The sequence below is a fragment of the Acartia tonsa genome, chromosome 1, assembly GCF_053477335.1.
Source record: "Acartia tonsa isolate MP-2025a chromosome 1, ASM5347733v1, whole genome shotgun sequence".
In the NCBI taxonomy this organism is placed as follows: domain Eukaryota; kingdom Metazoa; phylum Arthropoda; class Copepoda; order Calanoida; family Acartiidae; genus Acartia; species Acartia tonsa.
Window position 1 is genome coordinate 42,696,772 of NC_137260.1, and position 20,532 is coordinate 42,717,303.

At 33.8% G+C, this 20,532-nt stretch overlaps 2 protein-coding genes across 2 annotated transcripts in view; both read right to left on the bottom strand.

Annotated features, from left to right (window-relative positions):
- LOC145319965 (uncharacterized) overlaps nt 1-4,424 on the bottom strand; it is a 24,040-nt gene extending 19,616 nt beyond the window's left edge. Inside the window, exons 1-8 of the mRNA XM_080162377.1 lie at nt 4,265-4,424; nt 4,033-4,078; nt 3,589-3,795; nt 3,202-3,286; nt 2,415-2,550; nt 1,593-1,670; nt 1,147-1,201; nt 8-121 (exon numbers count right to left, since the gene is read on the bottom strand). Coding sequence (XP_080018503.1) covers nt 8-121; nt 1,147-1,201; nt 1,593-1,670; nt 2,415-2,550; nt 3,202-3,286; nt 3,589-3,795; nt 4,033-4,078; nt 4,265-4,328 — 785 coding nt within the window. The 5' untranslated portion in view covers nt 4,329-4,424. The remainder of the gene's footprint in view (nt 1-7; nt 122-1,146; nt 1,202-1,592; nt 1,671-2,414; nt 2,551-3,201; nt 3,287-3,588; nt 3,796-4,032; nt 4,079-4,264) is intronic.
- Nucleotides 4,425-4,552: 128 nt separating this feature from the next.
- Polr3E (RNA polymerase III subunit E) lies at nt 4,553-20,366 on the bottom strand. The gene is made up of 9 exons (XM_080162574.1): nt 19,844-20,366; nt 18,925-18,997; nt 13,179-13,256; nt 11,126-11,266; nt 10,701-10,784; nt 9,882-9,954; nt 5,732-5,772; nt 5,309-5,431; nt 4,553-4,850 (listed from the first exon to the last, which is right to left on the bottom strand). The coding sequence occupies exons 1-9, from the start codon at nt 19,972-19,974 to the stop codon at nt 4,740-4,742; spliced, it is 855 nt and encodes a 284-aa protein (XP_080018700.1). The 5' UTR covers nt 19,975-20,366; the 3' UTR covers nt 4,553-4,739.
- Nucleotides 20,367-20,532: the final 166 nt, after the last annotated feature.

Here is a 20,532-nt window from a genome sequence, read left to right on the forward strand (position 1 = left end):
AATGTACCTGGAACCAGAACCGGACTGAACAGACTCCATATCCATACCAGAATTAGATTCCAGGTCTGCTACAGAATTAGATTCTACGTCACCTCCACACATTGAAGACTTCAAAGATTCTCTACAACAAAATAAGAATTATTTATTATATCGATATAAATCAAAGTATAATCTCAGTCAACATTTCCATTTGAAAGATTAGAGTCTATGTAATAAACCTTTATGTATATTTTTTAGTATTAAGGCTAAAACAGTAACAAGAATAACAAAAGCATTATTTAACCAAAAAATTTCACTAAAGCAACAAGAACAAATATGTTCATAATTAGCACAGCAAATCTACCATTTTTGTATAAAGAAAACATTTCTTTTGGAGCTCTTTTAATTATTTTTTTAAAAATCAAACAAATAAGTTCGTTAATGATATTCTTTAACAAAACCGAAAAAAGGAATTTTCAAACTAAAAAGGAAAAATACTTAAAATGAATGAATTTTCGCAAAGTATTATTGTTTACATATAATAAAATACAAGATTGAGACTGCATCATTTGAAGCAGTTTATACTGAATTTATACAGAATTGCTGGTTTATATTTTATACTGCAGAATAAAGTGGTGAAACAAACACTCAATTATAAAGCAAATAAAATAATCCCTTTTTGCAGTAATTAAGAATTGTATTTACAATATAAAGGTATTTTTTAATCAAGTAAAAAAGTTTTGAATTTGGTTAGGTAGGTACTTATTTTCTTTAAAAAAAATACAACTTGGTGTTTTAAAAGCTAATAATCACCTTCAAATAATGTTATTTAATTATGAATCTTAAGTATAGATATAATAACGCAATAATTCCAACTGATTAGATAATAGATATTTCACATGGTGAAAAATATAAAGGGGAATTAGGTTGTGCTAAAATTCCGTAAAGGTGTGAGTTTTTATGCTTAAAACAGAAGTAAAACGATAATATTCACTTAATATGTGTATTCCTTATTGAATATAACCATAAACAAATTTTTTTATAGATTTATATTTAGTGAATACCTACTGTTATTTATTGTAATACCAAATTATATATGTTTGATGTCTGAAATGCACTTCATGCAACTATCCCTTTAGATTTAAAAATAAAAAGAAAGCTATTCACCTCATAGTAGTGTGCATTTCTGTATCAGAATCTTCACTGTCAGAAAACGGATTCCCTGAAAAAAGCATAAATCCATAAAAGTTCATATAAGAAATAGGCAATAAAAGATCTAGTCATTAATCATAATGATAGAAATATAGAAATGTAAAATGTACATTAACATCTTCAATGTAAATAAGAACTGATCCAAAAAAAACAGTTACTCAATTGATTTGTTTTAACACTTCTTTAGTACCAAGTTTTGGTAACCAACAGAATGGAAATTCAGATTTTTAGGAATTTTTACCTTTTCAACAATGTTTAATCTAGCTATTAATACTGCTTTCCTACAGGCATAAAGACGTTGCTATAAATTAAGATATATTGTAAAGATGTAAATCAAATGAAATTTTATGAATGTCGTCTTCTTGTTGAAGAAGATATTGTAAAAAAGAAAATTTATTTACCTTTAATGCTAGTTGAGTATCTATTTGTAATTTTACTATTATCTTCTTCATTATCACATGGTGAGTTTTCTAGCCCGTCTAAACAAATTTAAAATGATGTATGTATATTTTTAGAAAGCGGAAATAATCGAATTTGGAAGCATAGTGGAAAAAACATTTTCTCGTATTCATTCGAATCCGGTGGATAGGAACCGGTTCACATCCATACGAAAAAACTATGTCTAGCATCGTATTATATCCAGCTTCCTACGAATATTAAATTGTACAATCATAAGATTAAGACCAGTTTTTTTAGCCGGTGCCTTCGGCACCTCGGGGCTAAAAAACCTAGTTTTAGTCTCATAATTGTACATTCTATATCCGCGGAAAGCCGTTTATAATACGATGCGAGAAATAACTATTCTTAGGACCGGTCAACTGTTTTGTTGAAGTTAAGCAGACACTAATTACGATGTTTTGAAGTCTGGTTTACAAGATTTATTTGGTGTATGCCCTATTAAGGCTATGGGAAAAAAGTAATTTTCTCGGCTGCTATTCAGTATTCAAGGTAGACAGCTGAAATTTTTCATACTTATATTCCAGGCACTAATGAGCAATGTACACAATTTACGGTCTGTAAGTCAAGGTACAAAAACATAAATATCAAAACACATTAATAAAAGTGAAAGGTTTCATGATTTTTCTCTCTAAAAATGTATTCTCGACTTGTTAATGTTTATTACTAATAAAAATAAGCTATCCAAATCACTTTGCCAGTATTTCGCTACTAATGATGTTCACATCCTTGTTGATTTACAAAAAGAAAACAATTTCAAACCTTACCTTGAGTTAATCCTTCTAGAGCAGATTTCTCCAGCTCCCAGAGAGATCCAAACTGACCAGTTTCAGATTCCAGGTATGCCATGCCATGCTCAAGTTCGGGGGTCAAGAATTGCATGTGTTCGCTGTTCACATGGGCCTGATAATTATCACAATTTTACTTGTCTCAAAATTTAAGAATAGAAAATTGAAATTAAAATTAGTTTAAAGAAATTTAAAGGGAACTAATCTTTTAATCTCGCAGATGAATTGCATCAAAATATTATTTCTAAAAATAAAGTATTTCTGAACTTATAATATTTACCTATGTAATTGTACAGTACAACTGCTAACAAAATCACAAAAATAAATAAAACTTGACTAAGTACATACTTAAAATACATTAAAAAAACATTGAAAAGGAAAGGGCAAACAAAAGTGAATAGATTCAAAATAATTTCATTGAAAAGGTGTAACAAAAATACGGATTTAGGGTTTAAAATAATAATTAAAACAAGGCTTGTCTCTTATTAACTTGTAATTATTTTTTAGTTTTTAGTTGAAATAGTTTAATTATTTATCGCATCGTGCAGATAGCTTTCCGAGGATTTTGATGAAAAATTAAAAGATTAAACCCAGTTTTGTTAGCAACGAGGGGCCTTAGGAAAGTTGTTTATAATACAATACTACACATGATTTTTGAGAATGGCTCAAAACTGGTTCTAATCTAGCGGATATTAATCGGTTTCGAAGCCAAACTGGAATATACTCTCTTGAGTCTTACCAGAGTAGAATATCTGAACTGTTATACCTGTAGGCTGGCAGGTTCCAAGTTTGCCAGATCACAGAACGGACAGGCAGGACTTCCCTCCACATGTACCAGAAGCATATGGGTCCTAGATGTAATGGCTATAGGGTTTTTCTAATTACTGGACTAAATCTAATAATTTTATGTTCAAGAAATACAAAGCAGGGAAAAATATTTTCAATTATATGAATAAAATAAGAAATATAAAATAAATAGAGATTTAGTATCAAAATTACTACATAATATTCAGAGTAACAAGTTAAAGCAACACCTTAAATATCGGGAAATATAGAAAAAACTACTATATACCTACTAGTCTTTATTATTCAAAGATAAAGAAATGATCATGTCATAAAAGATATTTTAAGTAGGTATAAATATTATGGTTACCTTAATTCATCTTCGCTAGCTTCCTTTGCACCACAGAGCTCACAGTTGACCGCACTTGCTAGCTTAGCCAGCTCGTACTTGACCGGGCTAAGCTTGTCGTGGTCATACGTGACCGGGCTTAGTTTGTCGTGCTGGGCAAAGTTTGCCTGGGCTTTCAGGGTGTCCATGGTGGTGGTGGGGGCAGGGGGAGCAGGGGCTTCGGAGAAACTATCAATAATAATATTTTGGTTAACTTGTAGCCAAAATAACTAACATCAAATACACTTGACAGAAATATTCAAAATAAGTGATCCAAGTATTTGTTTTTGAGAAGGATGGGTTTGGTTGTCTCAGAAAGAAAGCCTTTAGTATCAGTTATATTTTTTAAAAATCAGTTTATTTGTTTGATTTCTTGAATGACAACATTATAATGATTTTAACAGAATTGCTTTAATATGACGTTACCTAAAGGAGATGTTGTTGATTGTCGGTTTTCTAATTTCTGCCTCCCCTAAATAAAAAAGATTACAGTTATAACAATGATTTTAAAGATATTTAACTTTTCTCCCCATCAAGGACGTCAAAGGGGGGGGGGGGGTAAAGGGGTCAACCTTTTTTGGTATGATAAGTAACCGTATAACATTTTTTTTAATAACATAGTTTTTAAACTTAATTTTTTAGAAAAAAATGCCTGTACCTCTTATCTCCCCATTTTTCTCCGACATCATAACATTCACACTCTGAAAAAATATTAATAACATCTGAATGAATCCTCATAGTAAAAATGTAAAAAATGAAAGGTCTTTAAAATGGATCTAAACAAGATTAATAGAAAAGTAAAAGGGAATAATTTGTTCTGTGAAATCTTTTTGAAAAAGTATTATTTGAAGCGAGCAAGTCATTAAATTAGGTTGTTTTTAATAAAAAAAATACAGCCACAGATTCTGCTTAATTGTTTCAGTCGCATTAGTATCATGAATCTATGTGCATGGGTGAAGTATATCTTTCCATAATTACCATAAATCAAATTTAGATATTCAAAATATTTGAAAATTTACAACCCTGCATAAGTGACAAAGTTACATTATCTTTGTCATCAAAATTTGGCATTTTGAAATAATTGCACATTTTACTTATCCATTTATCCAATAATAAAAAAAACTATTATTTTTCTACTTCATGGATTGTAAATATTTTTGTGGGACAGGATCAACGTTAACTTTCTTATCCATATCATCACACAGCAAGTTCTGACTCTCATCCTCCCATTTGGCACTTCCCATCTAAACAAAATATTAAATCCTTGTATAAAAGTAACAGGATGTCTATGTGTACCAAACTATCTCGCTAACCACTAAACCGATATGGTTCTCCTTTACAATGTAGCTTCTCAAAGTCCAGTAAAGGTTTATACCTATTTTGGAGGAGGGTACCACTAACATCCACCCCCTGGAAAAAAATTAAACCCTCTGCTTCAATATTTTTGCTTTTTTTAAACTCAATTTAAAATGATAGGGGGGGGGGGGACTTTCCTCCCACTTTCCTTAAGTCCCCTGGAGGTACTTGAGGTACAATCTCACAAATAACAAGCCTTTTAATTGCAAAAATTGTGTCTGTAAGTTTTATCTGTGAATAGTAACACTTGACAAACCAATCAACTTTAACAACTGATGGACACATAACACGTTACACGATTAATGCGAATTATTTGAAAAATCAAGGTTTTAAAGAAATCCTGTACCTGATTAAATCTAAGATTAATCCAGGGTTCCTCCTCTTGTTTATTCTTCATGGATTGGTAGGTTTTCTCTCTTCTCTGTTTATCCGCGTCTCCCTTACTGAATTTCACTGTCACAGCCTCTATCTAAACATTAAAATTACAACACATAAAAAGGAACTTTGATTGTAAAAAGAACTTTGTTGGGGGGGGGGGGGGGGGGGCTTGAAATATGATATTTTGCTTCTTAGCTTTCCATCAGTCAAAAACATACATGCAGTACTTTTCAGCTCCTAAGTAACGCTAGTTGGCCAATCTCCACCTTTTTAAGGAATGGCCCCTCCTTTTTATAGAGTGGCCCTACACACACAAGGAGGACAAAAGTGGGGATTCACTTGGGTTGCGAAAACCCAACTAATGCATGTATGGTCAAAAATATTTTTTTACCTTGGGTTCAATTTCTGGGTCATCAGGATCCGTACTTCTACCTGGTAAAGTAAATTAAATATAAAAAATTCTACAGGCTTTAAGTAGTTCTTGTTATAAAGAAAAACAGAAAATTATAAGAATTAAGCACAAAAATATTAAATAAGAAGGTGTGTTTTATCTGAATTTCCACCATTCAAAAATAACTAGGTATTTCTATGAATCCTTTTTTTATACCTAAAAAATCTATTTTCTTTATTTTGATCTTGTTTGTTTGTTTAGCCCGACATCTACTCATCCTCCATCATCATTTACATCTGTTGCCAGATTTAGAAATCTGGCTGCTTCCAAGGGTCGGGTCCAGAGGTCTCTGGTTGTAAGGTTGGTCCTATTGTTAGGACATTCAAACAGGTGTCGAGTTGTGTGAGAGTGTTGGTTGCAGTTGGGGCATACATCTTGAATAGTAGGGTTGATTCTGGCCTTGTAGCTATTCAGAAAGTTACTGTATCCAGAGCGCAGCTGGGATAAAGTGGCTCTGGTTGCTCTGGGGAGACATTTCTCTGACTTGTGAATTTGGGGGGGAGGGGCAAGTAACACCTTGTTAGGCTCCATGGCATTGAGGGCCTCCTTGACACTTTTGGTGTGTATTAGTTTTAATTTAGACTTATATACATCCTCTGGGAGGTCAGGGCGAGACATGTGCCTGATTTCTTCTCCAAATCTAGAGGACAGGGTTTCTTTCATCTGGCGGGGGGGAGGGGGATCAGACAGGTTCACTCTGTTAGGATGGTGTGGCTTCTGTGTAGCTAACAGGAATTGCTTACTGAGCATTTCACAGTGAGGACGGACCTTCATGATCTTGGTCTCATTGTGAAGGTGATCAATGTCTGTCATCCGGTGGCAGCCAGTGGCAGTCCGCAGGGCTTGGTTCTGGGCAATCTGAAGATTTTTCCAGGATGTGTCACTTAGGGATGGGGTCCAGATGTTGCAGCCGTAATTTAAAAGGGGGCGTCCTATGGCTTTGTAGGTGTTAATAATGGTTTCTTTCTCCATACCCCAGTCGGAACCAGCCAAGGCCTTCAGGACATTGTTCTTAACTTGGACCTTGGTCTTTAAGTCGGTGGCATGTTGTTTAAAGGAAAGGAGATTGTCAAAAGTTATCCCTAAAAACTTAGGTTTCTTGACTGTTGGAACTTTTTCTCCATCTATCACAACATCTAGTTCCGTGTTGCACTCATTTGAGGCCGTTGTAAACAACGTAGCTGAGGATTTGGAGGGGGATATCTCGAGGTTGCGTCCTTTAAACCAAACAGTTAGGGTAGCCAAGTAGGTGTTGATTTCTTGAACTACTGGGTCAATAACTGGGCCTGAGTTTAGGATATTGGAGTCATCAGCATATGTCTTGAGAATGATGTTACCAGGAGGGGCAGGCATTGATGACATATATAAGTTAAAGAGAACAGGGGAGAGAACACCACCTTGTGGGACACCCTGTTTCATCTTCCTGTATTTAGAGTTGGAATTCCTAAATACTACATATGTGTATCTGCCTCTCAAATATGCACACAGGAAGCGTTTTATGTGGTCATTGAGGTTTAGCTTCTCGATGTCGCTGAGAAGGATGGTGTGGTCGACCGTGTCGAAGGCACGGGAAAGGTCAATGGCGACACAAACTGTTCTGTGAACAGGTTTCTTCCTGTTAAGACCAGAGTTAATATGGTCTAGGATGCTCTGTAGTGCTGTACCTGTAGACCTGCCTTTACGGAATCCATGTTGATGGTCGGCAAGTTGGACAGCTTCTGTCACAGCTGGAAGCAAAAGTGCCTCAAGGATTTTGATAGCTGGGGACAGAAGGGACACTGGGCGGTAGCTGGGTCCTTTGTCAGCAGGTTTGCCAGGTTTCAGCAAAGGTATGATTTTGCCAGTCTTCCAGATGTTGGGGATGACTGACTCTTCCAGGCATCTGTTGAAGATATTGGTCAGGTAGTTGATGGCATTGGGGCCAATGTTCTTCAACATAATTGGTGATAAACCATCGGGTCCTAAGGCCTTAGAACTTTTTGATTTGTTAATAGCAGCTAGGGTCTGGGCAGGGGTAAACAGTATCAAAGGATCTTTTGTCTTCTTCTTCAGAGAGCGAAGCGTCCGTCTGAAGGGTTGTGATGACTTGGAATCCTTGGGAGGTGTATACTGTTTATTGAAGTTGTTGGCCATGGCTTTGGCACAGTTGGTGGTTTTATCGTTAAAGCTGATTCCTTGATTTTCAGGTTGGACAGGGTTATTGTTTAAACTTTTGATGGTATTCCAAAGCTTTTTAGATCCAGGTTGGCAGCAGGCAAGATGTTCCTTCCATTTAGTTTTCCGATGGTCTTGGATCTTTTTAGTAATCTCTTTGTTGAGATCAGAGATTCTAGGGTCTGCAGGATCATTCTCCCTGATTTCATCCCTTTCATTAATCAGTCTGGCTGCTTCAGTGGGGAGGGCGTTGAAGGTTTTGGGGATTCTGCCGGCAGGAATGTGAAGTTTGGCAGCTTTTTGAAGGGTGTGTCGAAAGAAAACTTCAGCTTTATGGATGCTAGTAATATCTCTAGCATGCCTAAATTTGTCTTCAACGTGTTTTTGGAAAGCAGGCCAGTTAGCTTTCGAAAAGTTAATAAAAGTAACATTTTTTGCATTAAACTTTTTGAGGTCAGCAGTCATGTTGATAATGATGGGGAGATGGTCCGAGCTCATCTTATTTCTGATCCTCCAGGTGGTGGTGGGGATGAGATTAGAGGAGACAATACTAACGTCAGGAGCAGTTGAAGCCAGGTTGGTAACTCTGGTTGGTAAGTCCTCATTTATAATGCCGCAGGTTCGTCCTGTGATGGTGTCTGCCAGAGCTGTACCTCTGGTATCATTTGTGGCCTCTGAGTGCCAGAGTTGACTGTGGGCATTAACATCCCCGAGGATCATGTATGATTCACCAAGGCCGTCAAAAAGATGGTCAAGGGGAGGTTCATACTGTGGGGTGCAACTGCTTTGTGGTGGAATGTAGACATTACGTATGTAGAGGTTTTTCTTGTCCACGCCAGGTATGCTGATGGTTAAGGTTTCTGTGAACGGGTCCTGTTCCAGGATTCTAGGTGTTGGTTCAATGGAGAAGTTTAGATCCTTGTGTATCAAGAATGCTAGTCCTCCTCCCTTGTTGGTGCCTCTATCTTTGCGGACAAGGGTATAGTTGGGAGTTTTGAACGGCTTTGATTTATTTGTCAGCTTAGTCTCTTGAATTGCAGCAATGGGGATGTTGTCCTTCTCCATGTTGTGCAAGAGCTCGTCGATTTTCCCTAGTATACCGTTGATGTTCCATTGTAGGGTGTTGAGATTAAAGCCATGAAGAGAGAAAGGGAGGTTTTGATTTGCGGGGGGAGGGGGTGGGGGTGGAGGGGGAGGGGGCGAAGAGGGGGTTGGGGGGGGTCTACGAGTTGAAAAAGATGGGGGTTGAGAAGGGGGTCGAAAAGGGGGGTTGTTTTGAGGGGGGGTTTTTTGGGGGGGGTTGTTTGGCTTACAGCATGGTCCAATCCAGGTTTTAAGTTTTCTTCTCTGAACTGATGTTTTAAATGGAGAGCATTTGATGTGGAGCCAGTGTGAGCAGCTTGAACATTGGACGGCTGTAGATGTTAAGATTCCATTACATATGATACAGTACCAGGTTTTGGGGCCTGGGTTTTGTTCAATTCCAGCTATTAACAGAAGAAGCCGAATAAGGTTGGCTGGTGTTTCCTTATTCTTTGTCAGGTAAATTAAAAACTCGATTCAGCTGAGGGAGAGTCCTCGTTGTCTGTGATGTTAAAAAACCGTTGGAAGCATGGTTGATGTAGATGGTAAGGTCGATGATGGTGGTAAGGTAGGTGGGAGATTGTAAGTGTTTGCTCTTGGCTTCTTCTGTTGCTGCTGATGTTGTTGCTGCTGCAGTTGAAGGTGGATCCGCGGCGTAGACACGGCAAACATAGGATCCTTTATTTATTTTGATCTGAAAGACAATTGCGTAATTCCTTTTAATTTTAAGCTACGATTTTAATTATTAAATAAAATGTCTATTTAACAAGCATACAGTGAAACATCCTGTTACTTTAAAATAAAGTCAGAGTAGTAGAAATATTCAATAATTTTTAACAAAAAAAAATTGTACCTTCTGCTTTAGCTCTTTTATCAGATTTGTCAAGATATCCCAAATTCGGTCGCATAGTTAGCACTCCTTTCACCTAAACAATAACATAAGCTTAATTTTATGCATGGCGATTCCTAGGACGACAAATGTTAGAAGCACAGCAGCTCTGTAATGAGGTCTTAAAATAAAGATTCAGTAATTTTTACCACATTTTAATATATCATATATTATTTTTGCCTAAACTTTCTGATTTCGTATGCTTCGCTCTTATGGATATTGTCAACATTGCTTTAAAAGTTAACTAATCATATAATTAACCTCATTTTGATTTAATTGTACTTCTAACATTCATTCATTTAAGTATTAATTACTTTAATAATGAGCTTTCTAATCTGTCATTAACAAATATTATTAATTAACTGGTTTTAATTACCATACCAAACAGAAAATAAATTGTACATATAGTTTGATTATCTTCCTTCAGTTAATGAATTTCACTTAATAACAAGCTTGCTGAGTACTAATGTGTACCATGCAAATTTTTAAAAAAATAGTTTACAGAAGCTTCACTGCTCCTGGAGTAAATAGTAACTTTTCTTTATACTAGCGGCTGCGCCCCTAGTAACTAGGGCTTTATATTTTTTAAAGGATATGGAAGAACAAAAATAGCCTGAAACCATACCCATAAAACCAGACCCATAAAAATACAATAGCATAAAGCCATCTTAGGACCTATAAGAAGCTCCACTGTAAAGAAGAACCATGTCAGTTTAGCGGTTAGCCAGATCCTTCGTAAAAGACAAAAAAGATTATTACTTTATATAATAGAAAAGTTATAACCTGAGTTAAATGTAATCTATTATTGCTGATAAGACCCACTGCGTATCTTCTGCTATCATCCACTGCTTTTCCACCATTTAAAACCTGAGAAATATAGAAATAAGCAGGGATCCAATGGGATCACAATGATGACATACAAACTTACCCTTCTGAAGACTATATTAGTGGTTTGGAAACTTTACTTAATGATCCAAACAATCAAAATTTAATTAAAGTCCCAAAGGTTGTTAAGCCAACGAATAAAACTGTGGGGACAAATATAATGAACAACCCAATATCACCCTCCCTCCATGAAAAATGGCTAATGAAGGATGAAAAGAAATCTATAATTTAATATAAAAAAGAATTGCACTAAAAACTTAATTTATGCGAACTTTTTAAAATTATTTTATGTTGACTAAAAGAGACTATCTTTCTTAAATTACCTGGAAATCCATCAAACCAGATCTGAATGTAGAATCCACAGTTTTAGTTCCTTTGTCACCATCAACATTAAGAGCAATCTGTTCACCCCGGCCCTCGTCATAATTCTCATTGTGAGTATCAAGTCCCATATGCAGTTCCAGCTAATTAAGAAAAGGTGAATTAGTAAGATATTTTGTGTATAGTCCCTTTCGTTACAACACCTCCTAAGGGGCGTTTCGTCGTATTTTCACATCAGCTTTTGATTGGTTATTTTAGGTTAGGCTATGTGAAAATACGACAAAACCCTCTTAATAGGCGTTGTCACGAAAGGGACTTTACCCGATATTTCAATATGTTGAACAGCATTAACAAATACAGTGTGGCCACAACCAAAAAAATACTGATACTGAAGAAAAAAGGGGAAATACTGAAAATACTGAATCCTAAAACAAGAAAAAATACTGAAAATACTGAAGAAAAAAAAAGGAAATACTGAAAATACTGAATCCTAAAATAAGAAAAAATACTGAAATACTGAACAAAAAATACAAATACTGAACAAGTATTTTTTTTATATGATTCCTCATTTCAAAATTTCATATCATCATAGCTTTATTATTAGGAGGATATTTTAAAGATCTTTTAATTTTGCCTCTTAGATTTTCTTGCACCAATTAAGCAGAAAATGACTGATAAATATTTTAAATGATTACAAAACTTAAATACTTTTTAGTTGAGTTAAGAGCCTAGACGTCCAACCTTATTTTTGAGGGGGTGGGGGTAAAATTTTTTTAAGGGGGGGTAATTCGCTTTTGGGAGGGGTAAAATGGCGCGCGAAGCGCGCCGCAAATTTTTTTTACCCCCCCCAAAAAATTTTTTTTAACCCCGGGGGTAAAATTTGTTTGGGGGGGGAGGGTAATTACCCCCCATGAAATCTGTTGGCAGGGGTAAATTTTGTTTACACCCCCCCAAAAAATTTACCCCCGGGGAAAATTTTTGAGGGGGTAATTTAAATTTTATTAAATATTTAGTATCAAAAATTCGCGCGAAGCGCGCAAAATTTTTTTTAGTTAGAGATTTTTTATTTTAGGGGGGTATTTAACCCCCCAAAATTGTTTGGGGGGTAAATACCCCCTCCTAAATGGTTTGGGGTGCCTACGGCACCCCCAGGGTAGGGTAAAATTTTGAATGGGGGGGATAAAATGAAAAAAATTTAGGGGGGGGGGGTAATCGCCACTTTACACTATGGTTAAGAGCATGCTAAAAAACTTTACCTTCAATAACCATGCAAAGTACTCACCTTAGATTATTCATTCTATTAATAGACAAAAAAAATATCTGAAAAAATACTGTATAAAAGCATCTCAAATATCTAAAAAATTTATATTTGAGATGAAATTGAAAAAGAAAAGTATATTACCATAAAAAAAAAGCAAAATTAATGTACAAAGTTATAGGGTAATTTATAGGAAAGAAAAGTGAGGCGCGAAGCGCCGAAAAAAATCTGACATTAACTACTTGAAAAAACATCTTATTTATGCAATTTTTTTTTGGAATTTAAGAAATAATGAAAATACTGAATCATGAAAATTTCCAAAAACTGAAAAATACTGAATAAAATTTTCAAATACTGAATATTCAGTATTTACTGAAAATACTGAAGCCCCAATTTCCAAATACTGAAGAATACTGAAGATTTTCAGTATACTGAAGAATATGGCCACGCTGCAAATATTTGACTTTTTAGGCTTATATTTCGGTTTGGAAAAAGTTATGATTGTACCAAACAAAGAATCTTTTAATTGAAGGGATTAAGTGAAAAGAAATGTTTTAGAATAAAATTGAAAATTAATTGAATTTTTTTTTTTAATAGGTCCTATTTATAGTATATTATTTTTCGCCGTTTTGTAACAGTCGTCGTTTTGTAGTAGTCGCCGTTTTGTATCCACTCCCCTTGACATTAACAAAGTATTTGATAAAACATATATAAAATCATAGCATACCTTTCTTATATGACTTAGTTGAATATGAAATTGTATCTTGTTTATACATAATATTATCCAAAATAGTCACCTGTTGATTTTGAGGTCTAAAGGCAAGTTTTTGAACTGTGTTTCCATCATATGGCATAGTGGCTGGTCGTACAGGATACTGAAATATTAAAATGTTTGAATTTCAAAAGATCATTTATTGTCATTGTCTAATACCAAAAAAGCATATTATTATACTAGATTCAGTAGCAAAAAATTCAAGAATCTAACAAAAAACGGCAAAGTTACAATAAATAAAAAAAATGACTTAAAAACTCTAAGTGTAATAAAAAGTTTAGCTTTATAAACTTTGATATTGCTGTAATGTCTTAAAAAGTTAAGACTGCCTTTACTTTTACAAAGAATGAAAAAAAAGAAAATGGAAGAAAATATTCGCCAATATTGAACATACAATTTGTTTAGTTTTATGTGTCTAAAATACATAAATTGTATATGTATATCTATGCTAAAATTGTATAAATGTAATGTGAAAAGAAAACTGAAAACGTAGTTTTCTATTGCTATGCACCATTTGGTAAATGAAAAATGGCTGTGTTTAACAGTTAGGTTCAGGAATGGATTAATGTGTATAGGAAGCGTCTTATCTATTTCTTGTTTTTAAATCTATAATGTACTTCATTACAATACATATTATAATTCTTTTTCAATTCAATAGTTAAATTCTAAGGCATCAATATCATACAATATTATTCTGAAAAAGTTCTTAATTTTTATCTGTTTTAAGAATCATCAAATTCCTTAAGAACGAATGAAACCATTTTTTTGTAAATCATTTTTGTAAATCATACAGTTATTAAAAATAAGAATTATAGGAAATATTTGAACAGCTCTTCTAATTTACCATAATGCTTTTAGGGATCTAACTGAGTTTATTATATACTGTGTATGTGTGTATACAATATGTTTCAACTTAATATTTAATGATAATAATAAATAATTTTACATTAACCAAAAAGCATATTTGCTTATATATTTGATGTCAAAGCATTTTGTATTCTATTATGTATCACTAGTGGCTACGCCCCTAGAGGCCTCTAGTGGCACTTTAAATGTTGTTGTTTGTTAAAGTTAATTTTTTATGTACGATACCACCTTATTTGACGTTGAAGTCTCCCCTAAATTTAAATTTTTTTTGATTTTTTTGTCATTTCTCTTGGGAGGGTGGTGGTACCCTCCCCCAAAATAGTTATAAACCTTCCCGGGACTTATGAGAAGCTACCCTGTTAAGGAGAACCCGATCGGTTCAGCGGTTAGCAAGATCCTTCGGTACACACAGACAGACAGACACACAGACAGACAAACATCCTGTTACTTTAGTATAAGGATATGTATCATTAAGATTTGGTTTGTCAATAAATCATTTCAATTTTCAATTATTAAAATGATAAAAGATTTGACTAATTGTGCTTTTGGTTTCAAACAACAGTTAGAGGTAAGTTTATAAAACAACATAAGCTTCTTTTTATATATTATTCATATATTTGAAGAAAAAATTACAATCGGCCTCCAGGTTCAGGTGCTGCAGGCCTCCAGGTGGCCTCTGGACAGGTAAAAAATCTAAATTTCTTATTTGAACAGTTAGAGGTAAGTTTATAAAACAACATAAGCTTCTTTTTATATATTATTCATATATTTGAAGAAAAAATTACAATCGGCCTCCAGGTTCAGGTGCTGCAGGCCTCCAGGTGGCCTCTGGACAGGTAAAAAATTAAAATTTCTTATTTGAACAGTTAGAGGTAAGTTTATAAAACAACATAAGCTTCTTTTTATATATTATTCATATATTTGAAGAAAAAATTACAATCGGCCTCCAGGTTCAGGTGCTGCAGGCCTCCAGGTGGCCTCTGGACAGGTAAAAAATCTAAATTTCTTTTTTGAACAGTTACAGGTAAGTTTATAAAACAACATAAGCTTCTTTTTATATATTATTCATATATTTGAAGAAAAAATTACAATCGGCCTCCAGGTTCAGGTGCTGCAGGCCTCCAGGTGGCCTCTGGACAGGTAAAAAATCAAAATTTCTTATTTGAACAGTTAGAGGTAAGTTTATAAAACAACATAAGCTTCTTTATATATATTATTCATATATTTGAAGAAAAAATTACAATCGGCCTCCAGGTTCAGGTGCTGCAGGCCTCCAGGTGGCCTCTGGACAGGTAAAAAATCAAAATTTCTTATTTGAACAGTTAGAGGTAAGTTTTTAAAACAACATAAGCTTCTTTATATATATTATTCATATATTTGAAGAAAAAATTACAATCGGCCTTCAGGTTCAGGTGCTGCAGGCCTCCAGGTGGCCTCTGGACAGGTAAAAAATCAAAATTTCTTATTTGAACAGTTAGAGGTAAGTTTATAAAACAACATAAGCTTCTTTTTATATATTTTTACATATCGAAAGAAAAAATTACAATTGGCCTCCAGGTTCAGGTGCTGCAGGCCTACAGGTGGCCTCTGGACAGCTAAAAAAAATTTTTAAAAATCTTATTTGAACAGTTAGAGGTCAAGTTTACTTAAAAAACAAAATGAGCTTATTTTTAGATGCTTTAAAGATATTTGAAGAATAATTTACAATTAGCCTCCAGGTTTAGGTGATGCAGGCCTCCAGGTGTACTCTGGACAGGTATTTCTTATTTCAACAGATGGCGGTAAACTTATAAAAAAATTAGCTTTTATGTTATTTATATATTTGAAGACAATATTACAAATAGCCTTTAAAATAATATTATAATAAGTACAATTTTAAATTACAATTGGCCTCCAGGCTCAGGAGCTTCGGGCTTTGAACAGGTAAAAATAAAAAAAAGAGAATATCATTAACTCCTACAATTTAAACCTTTGAAGTCTCAATGTGTAGGACCTAATAATATTATATGTTGGCGTTATCCTCTTAAATTTTTTTTTCAATTTTGAAAATTTTGCTATCCCCCAACTAAACTATAAAACCTGGCAGCGGCACTTTTTTACAATTAGGTTTGGTTAGATTATAGGCCGATTGTAATTTTTTCTTCAAATATATGAATAATATATAAAAAGAAGCTTATGTTGTTTTATAAACTTACCTCTAACTGTTCAAATAAGAAATTTAGATTTTTTACCTGTCCAGAGGCCACCTGGAGGCCTGCAGCACCTGAACCTGGAGGCCGATTGTAATTTTTTCTTCAAATATATGAATAATATATAAAAAGAAGCTTATGTTGTTTTATAAACTTACCTCTAACTGTTCAAATAAGAAATTTAGATTTTTTACCTGTCCAGAGGCCACCTGGAGGCCTGCAGCACCTGAACCTGGAGGCCGATTGTAATTTTTTCTTCAAATATATGAATAATATATAAAAAGAAGCTTATGTTGTTTTATAAACTTACCTCTAACTGTTCAAATAAGAAATTTAGATTTTTTACCTGTCCAGAGGCCACCTGGAGGCCTGCAGCACCTGAACCTGGAGGCCGATTGTAATTTTTTCTTCAAATATATGAATAATATATAAAAAGAAGCTTATGTTGTTTTCTAAACTTACCTCTAACTGTTCAAATAAGAAATTTTGAATTTTTACCTGTCCAGAGGCCACCTGAAGGCCTGCAGCACCTGAACCTGGAGGCCGATTGTAATTTTTTTTTTAAATATATGAATAATATATAAAAAGAAGCTTATGTTGTTTTATAAACTTACCTCTAACTGTTCAAATAAGAAATTTTGATTTTTACCTGTCCAGAGGCCACCTGGAGGCCTGCAGCACCTGAACCTGGAGGCCGATTGTAATTTTTTCTTCAAATATATGAATAATATATAAAAAGAAGCTTATGTTGTTTCATAAACTTACCTCTAACTGTTCAAATAAGAAATTTAGATTTTTTACCTGTTCAGAGGCCACCTGGAGGCCTGCAGCACCTGAACCTGGAGGCCGATTGTAATTTTTTCTTCAAATATATGAAAAATATATAAAAAGAAGCTTATGTTGTTTTATAAACTTACCTCTAACTGTTCAAATAAGAAATTTAGATTTTTTACCTGTCCAGAGGCCACCTGGAGGCCTGCAGCACCTGAACCTGGAGGCCGATTGTAATTTTTTCTTCAAATATATGAATAATATATAAAAAGAAGCTTATGTTGTTTAATAAACTTACCTCTAACTGTTCAAATAAGAAATTTTTTATTTTTTACCTGTCCAGAGACCACCTGGAGGCCTGGAGCTCCGGAACCTGGAGGCCTATCCAAAAAATCTTAAATCTGGGGGAAATTCATCATATAAGAATGATTTTATCCCTAATAACCTATCCTCTCAGTCCAAAGATAAAGCCTATACTCACCGTTTACGCGAAAGTGTCAGAACTTCCCCCCCCCTTAATCATCCTTTGTCTTATTCCTTAAAATACCTGAAAAAATATGAAAAATATTCATCTGCAGGTAAGGCGGTTTTGCAGGCATAAATAAAAAATATGCTATGTTTCTTCTACTCCAATAAATAACCTACAAGGAGTAGTAAGTTCATAAATGGCGAAGAATTAAAAATTATACAACTATGATAGCTTTGGTATTTGAATGAATAGGTTTACATGAAATCCCTACTTTCTAAATTATATCATCCTTATCCTTATGTAAAAGTAACTAAAAGTACCAAATATCGCTTTAAACACATGACTGATATGGCTATCCTTTTCAGTGAAGCCTCTTATATGTCCTATTTGTTCTTCTTTCTTTTTAATCACAAATAAATAAATGTGGTATGGCACCCAACAATCCTCCCCGACAAGTAACAGATTGTGTTTATGCCATCTGTGAGTTTTGATCTTGCTACGGTTTTTATAATCAGTGAAGCTTCTTATGAGTAATTTTTTTTATCTATTAATGAGAAATCTTCTCTATAAGAATAACCCCACCCCTCCTCACTCCCAGAATTTCAATTAGCTTTTTAAATAGAGGGTAGGTCAACTTTTACAATCCCCTCTTTCAAGTGGCCCTAGGGTATCTAGGGGTTTGTCGCTATTTCTGTTACAAACTGTCATTAGTTCTATAGAAACATCGCTTAAAATACTACTAAAATATGCAAGTATATATCGATTTAACCGTGCTAATTGAAAAATAAATATACAAAAACAATCATAAAAATAAATGACTATGATTATGGCATTAAAGCTGTTTATTTAATGCATGTACCCTACAATATATCTAAGTGACAAGGCAGCTCTAAAATTAGGTTATATATGTAAGCCACAATAAATGTATGCGTCCTACTTTAATTTGTTGAAAAAATGAGAGAGAAATAATGTAAAACTAAGAACATTAAGAAACATTATAAGTAGCTAAAAAATTTATAGCTTCCTATAAACTGTTATTAGGATGTTTCATATAAATAAATACCAAAACACTAAACGCTTGTAAAATCAAAGAAGTTACACCTAAGAATTTTACCTAATGTTTTTTATATTCTAAATGATTATTCAAACAAGATCTTTGAATAGTTCGCTTTCTCCTTTCATGTCAAGCATAAATGTAATATTTCCAAATTTAAGTATTAGACCTTGATGTGCTGTAATAATAATTTTCTATGTGTAAAAATAATGCGCCAAAATAATAATTTGATTATCAAATTGACTAATAATAGCAATACTCGTTGTTTGCTGCAATGAAAAAGTTTATTTTTAATTATAGATTTTATTTATGTTACATTAACAAATGTCTCTCCCATTCTCAAAGTTAACATAGATAAATAACAAGTAAAAAACAGTTAGATTAAATCATAGATAAGCAAACCACGAAAAAATATTTTTACCTGTAAAAGATAAGCGTTGAGATTATTTGCTATGTAAACTGGTATTCTTTCTACTATTGGGTCATCACTATCACTATAATATAAAAGTTTTATAAATTCCCATGAATTGATGACCACCAGCTGTAATAAACAACTGAATTAATTCGAAGAAAATTTTTTTCTAAGTTTCGTGATTTTTGGGGAAACTCAAAAAGTTTAAAAGTTATGATGACTTTTTTTATCCGTCCCCTAAATATTGTTTTTCGCTTGATATAGACAATCTTAAACAATGCTTTGTACTAAGTAACACTTTTTAATAAACCATATTATAAACTAGGAAATAAATGTTAGCAAACTAACTTTTTTGTGGTTAATTTGGATATTTTATACAAATAGAAGATGTGTCTCATCAGCAAAGCTAATGTTAAAGCCTCAAGTTTTGTCTGTTGGTTTTTCATGCACTGACGACGCAACGGAATGTACACTTTAAAGTTTTGACATATTTTATTTATATCGTCTTGGTACCAAAGCTTAAATGGTCTAAAAAGGAACCGTAATATAAAGATCACCACTATTCCACAAATTACTATGGTCATTTGAAACCTGTGAAAAAATTTTAATCCGTTAAAATATAACACTAGATAACTATTAACAATAACATTCCATCCAATAAGAGATACTTATCGTATCGCATCTTATTAAAGACAGCTTTTTGCGGATAATAAAATGAAAAATTATAAAATTAAACTGGTATTGATTCTATGATTTTTATTTTAATATTCGTGGAAAATTCTGTAATACAATGCAATGCATGATTTTCAGTATGGCTCAAAACCGGTTATAACCCAGCGGATAGTAATCGGTTTCTAAGCCATACTGGAAAATAATTTAAAGTCAATACTCCAGTTTCAAAGAAATAGCATTCTTGTCAAAAAATTACCTTTCATCCGCTGACTGATCATTTGTTGAATCTTTAACTTCATCAGTTTCCATAGAGCTGCTTGGCTCCTGTTTAACTTCCATTTTTATTATTCTGGAAAAAATTACTTTTTGTACATTTCTATTACTCATTGATTATTTGAAACTTACTTAACATTTGCAATTAATCCAAGAAATTTGGAGCCATTACCTCAGAAGTTGAGGTGTGAAGTTATGAAAGACAAAGTTAACCTTGCTTTTGGTATTAAAAGCTTTATTGTTGCCTAGAATATTGTTCCAAACTTGTAAAAGAGTAAAACTGGGTAATTGAAAAGTTTTGGCCAAGTGGCATAAAACTACCCTCCACCCCACTTCCTTTGTTATCATAATACCCCCATCCCCCTCCTTATAAAGTTTTACCCTTTATAACTTGTTCATCACCTCTGTTATATTGCCATGGGGTGTTTATTCTTTATAAATAAATAATGAAAGGTTTGTTGGCTTGTGGATTGTTGGAATTATACTGCGGTACAGTCCCCCCCCCCCCCCCAAATCTCTCTCTTTCTCTCTTCCAGCAGAATGAAGCAATAAAACCCTCTTTTAATTCTCTTTTGAAAAGTAGCAACCAAGCCCTGCAACAACAGACCCAAACTTTTAAATCCACAAAAATACTGCAAACTTGTTTCTACATAAAATTAAATGAACATACGC

Coding starts and splice junctions, on each gene's coding strand:
- Polr3E (XM_080162574.1), bottom strand. CDS start 19,974: ATGAGTAATAGAAATGTACAAAAAGTAATTTTTTCCAGAATAATAAAA. Junction 11,267..13,178: donor TTAGACCTCAAAATCAACAG/GTGACTATTTTG, acceptor TTTCTTAATTAG/CTGGAACTGCATATGGGACT. Junction 5,432..5,731: donor ACCCAGAAATTGAACCCAAG/GTAAAAAAATAT, acceptor TTTAATGTTTAG/ATAGAGGCTGTGACAGTGAA.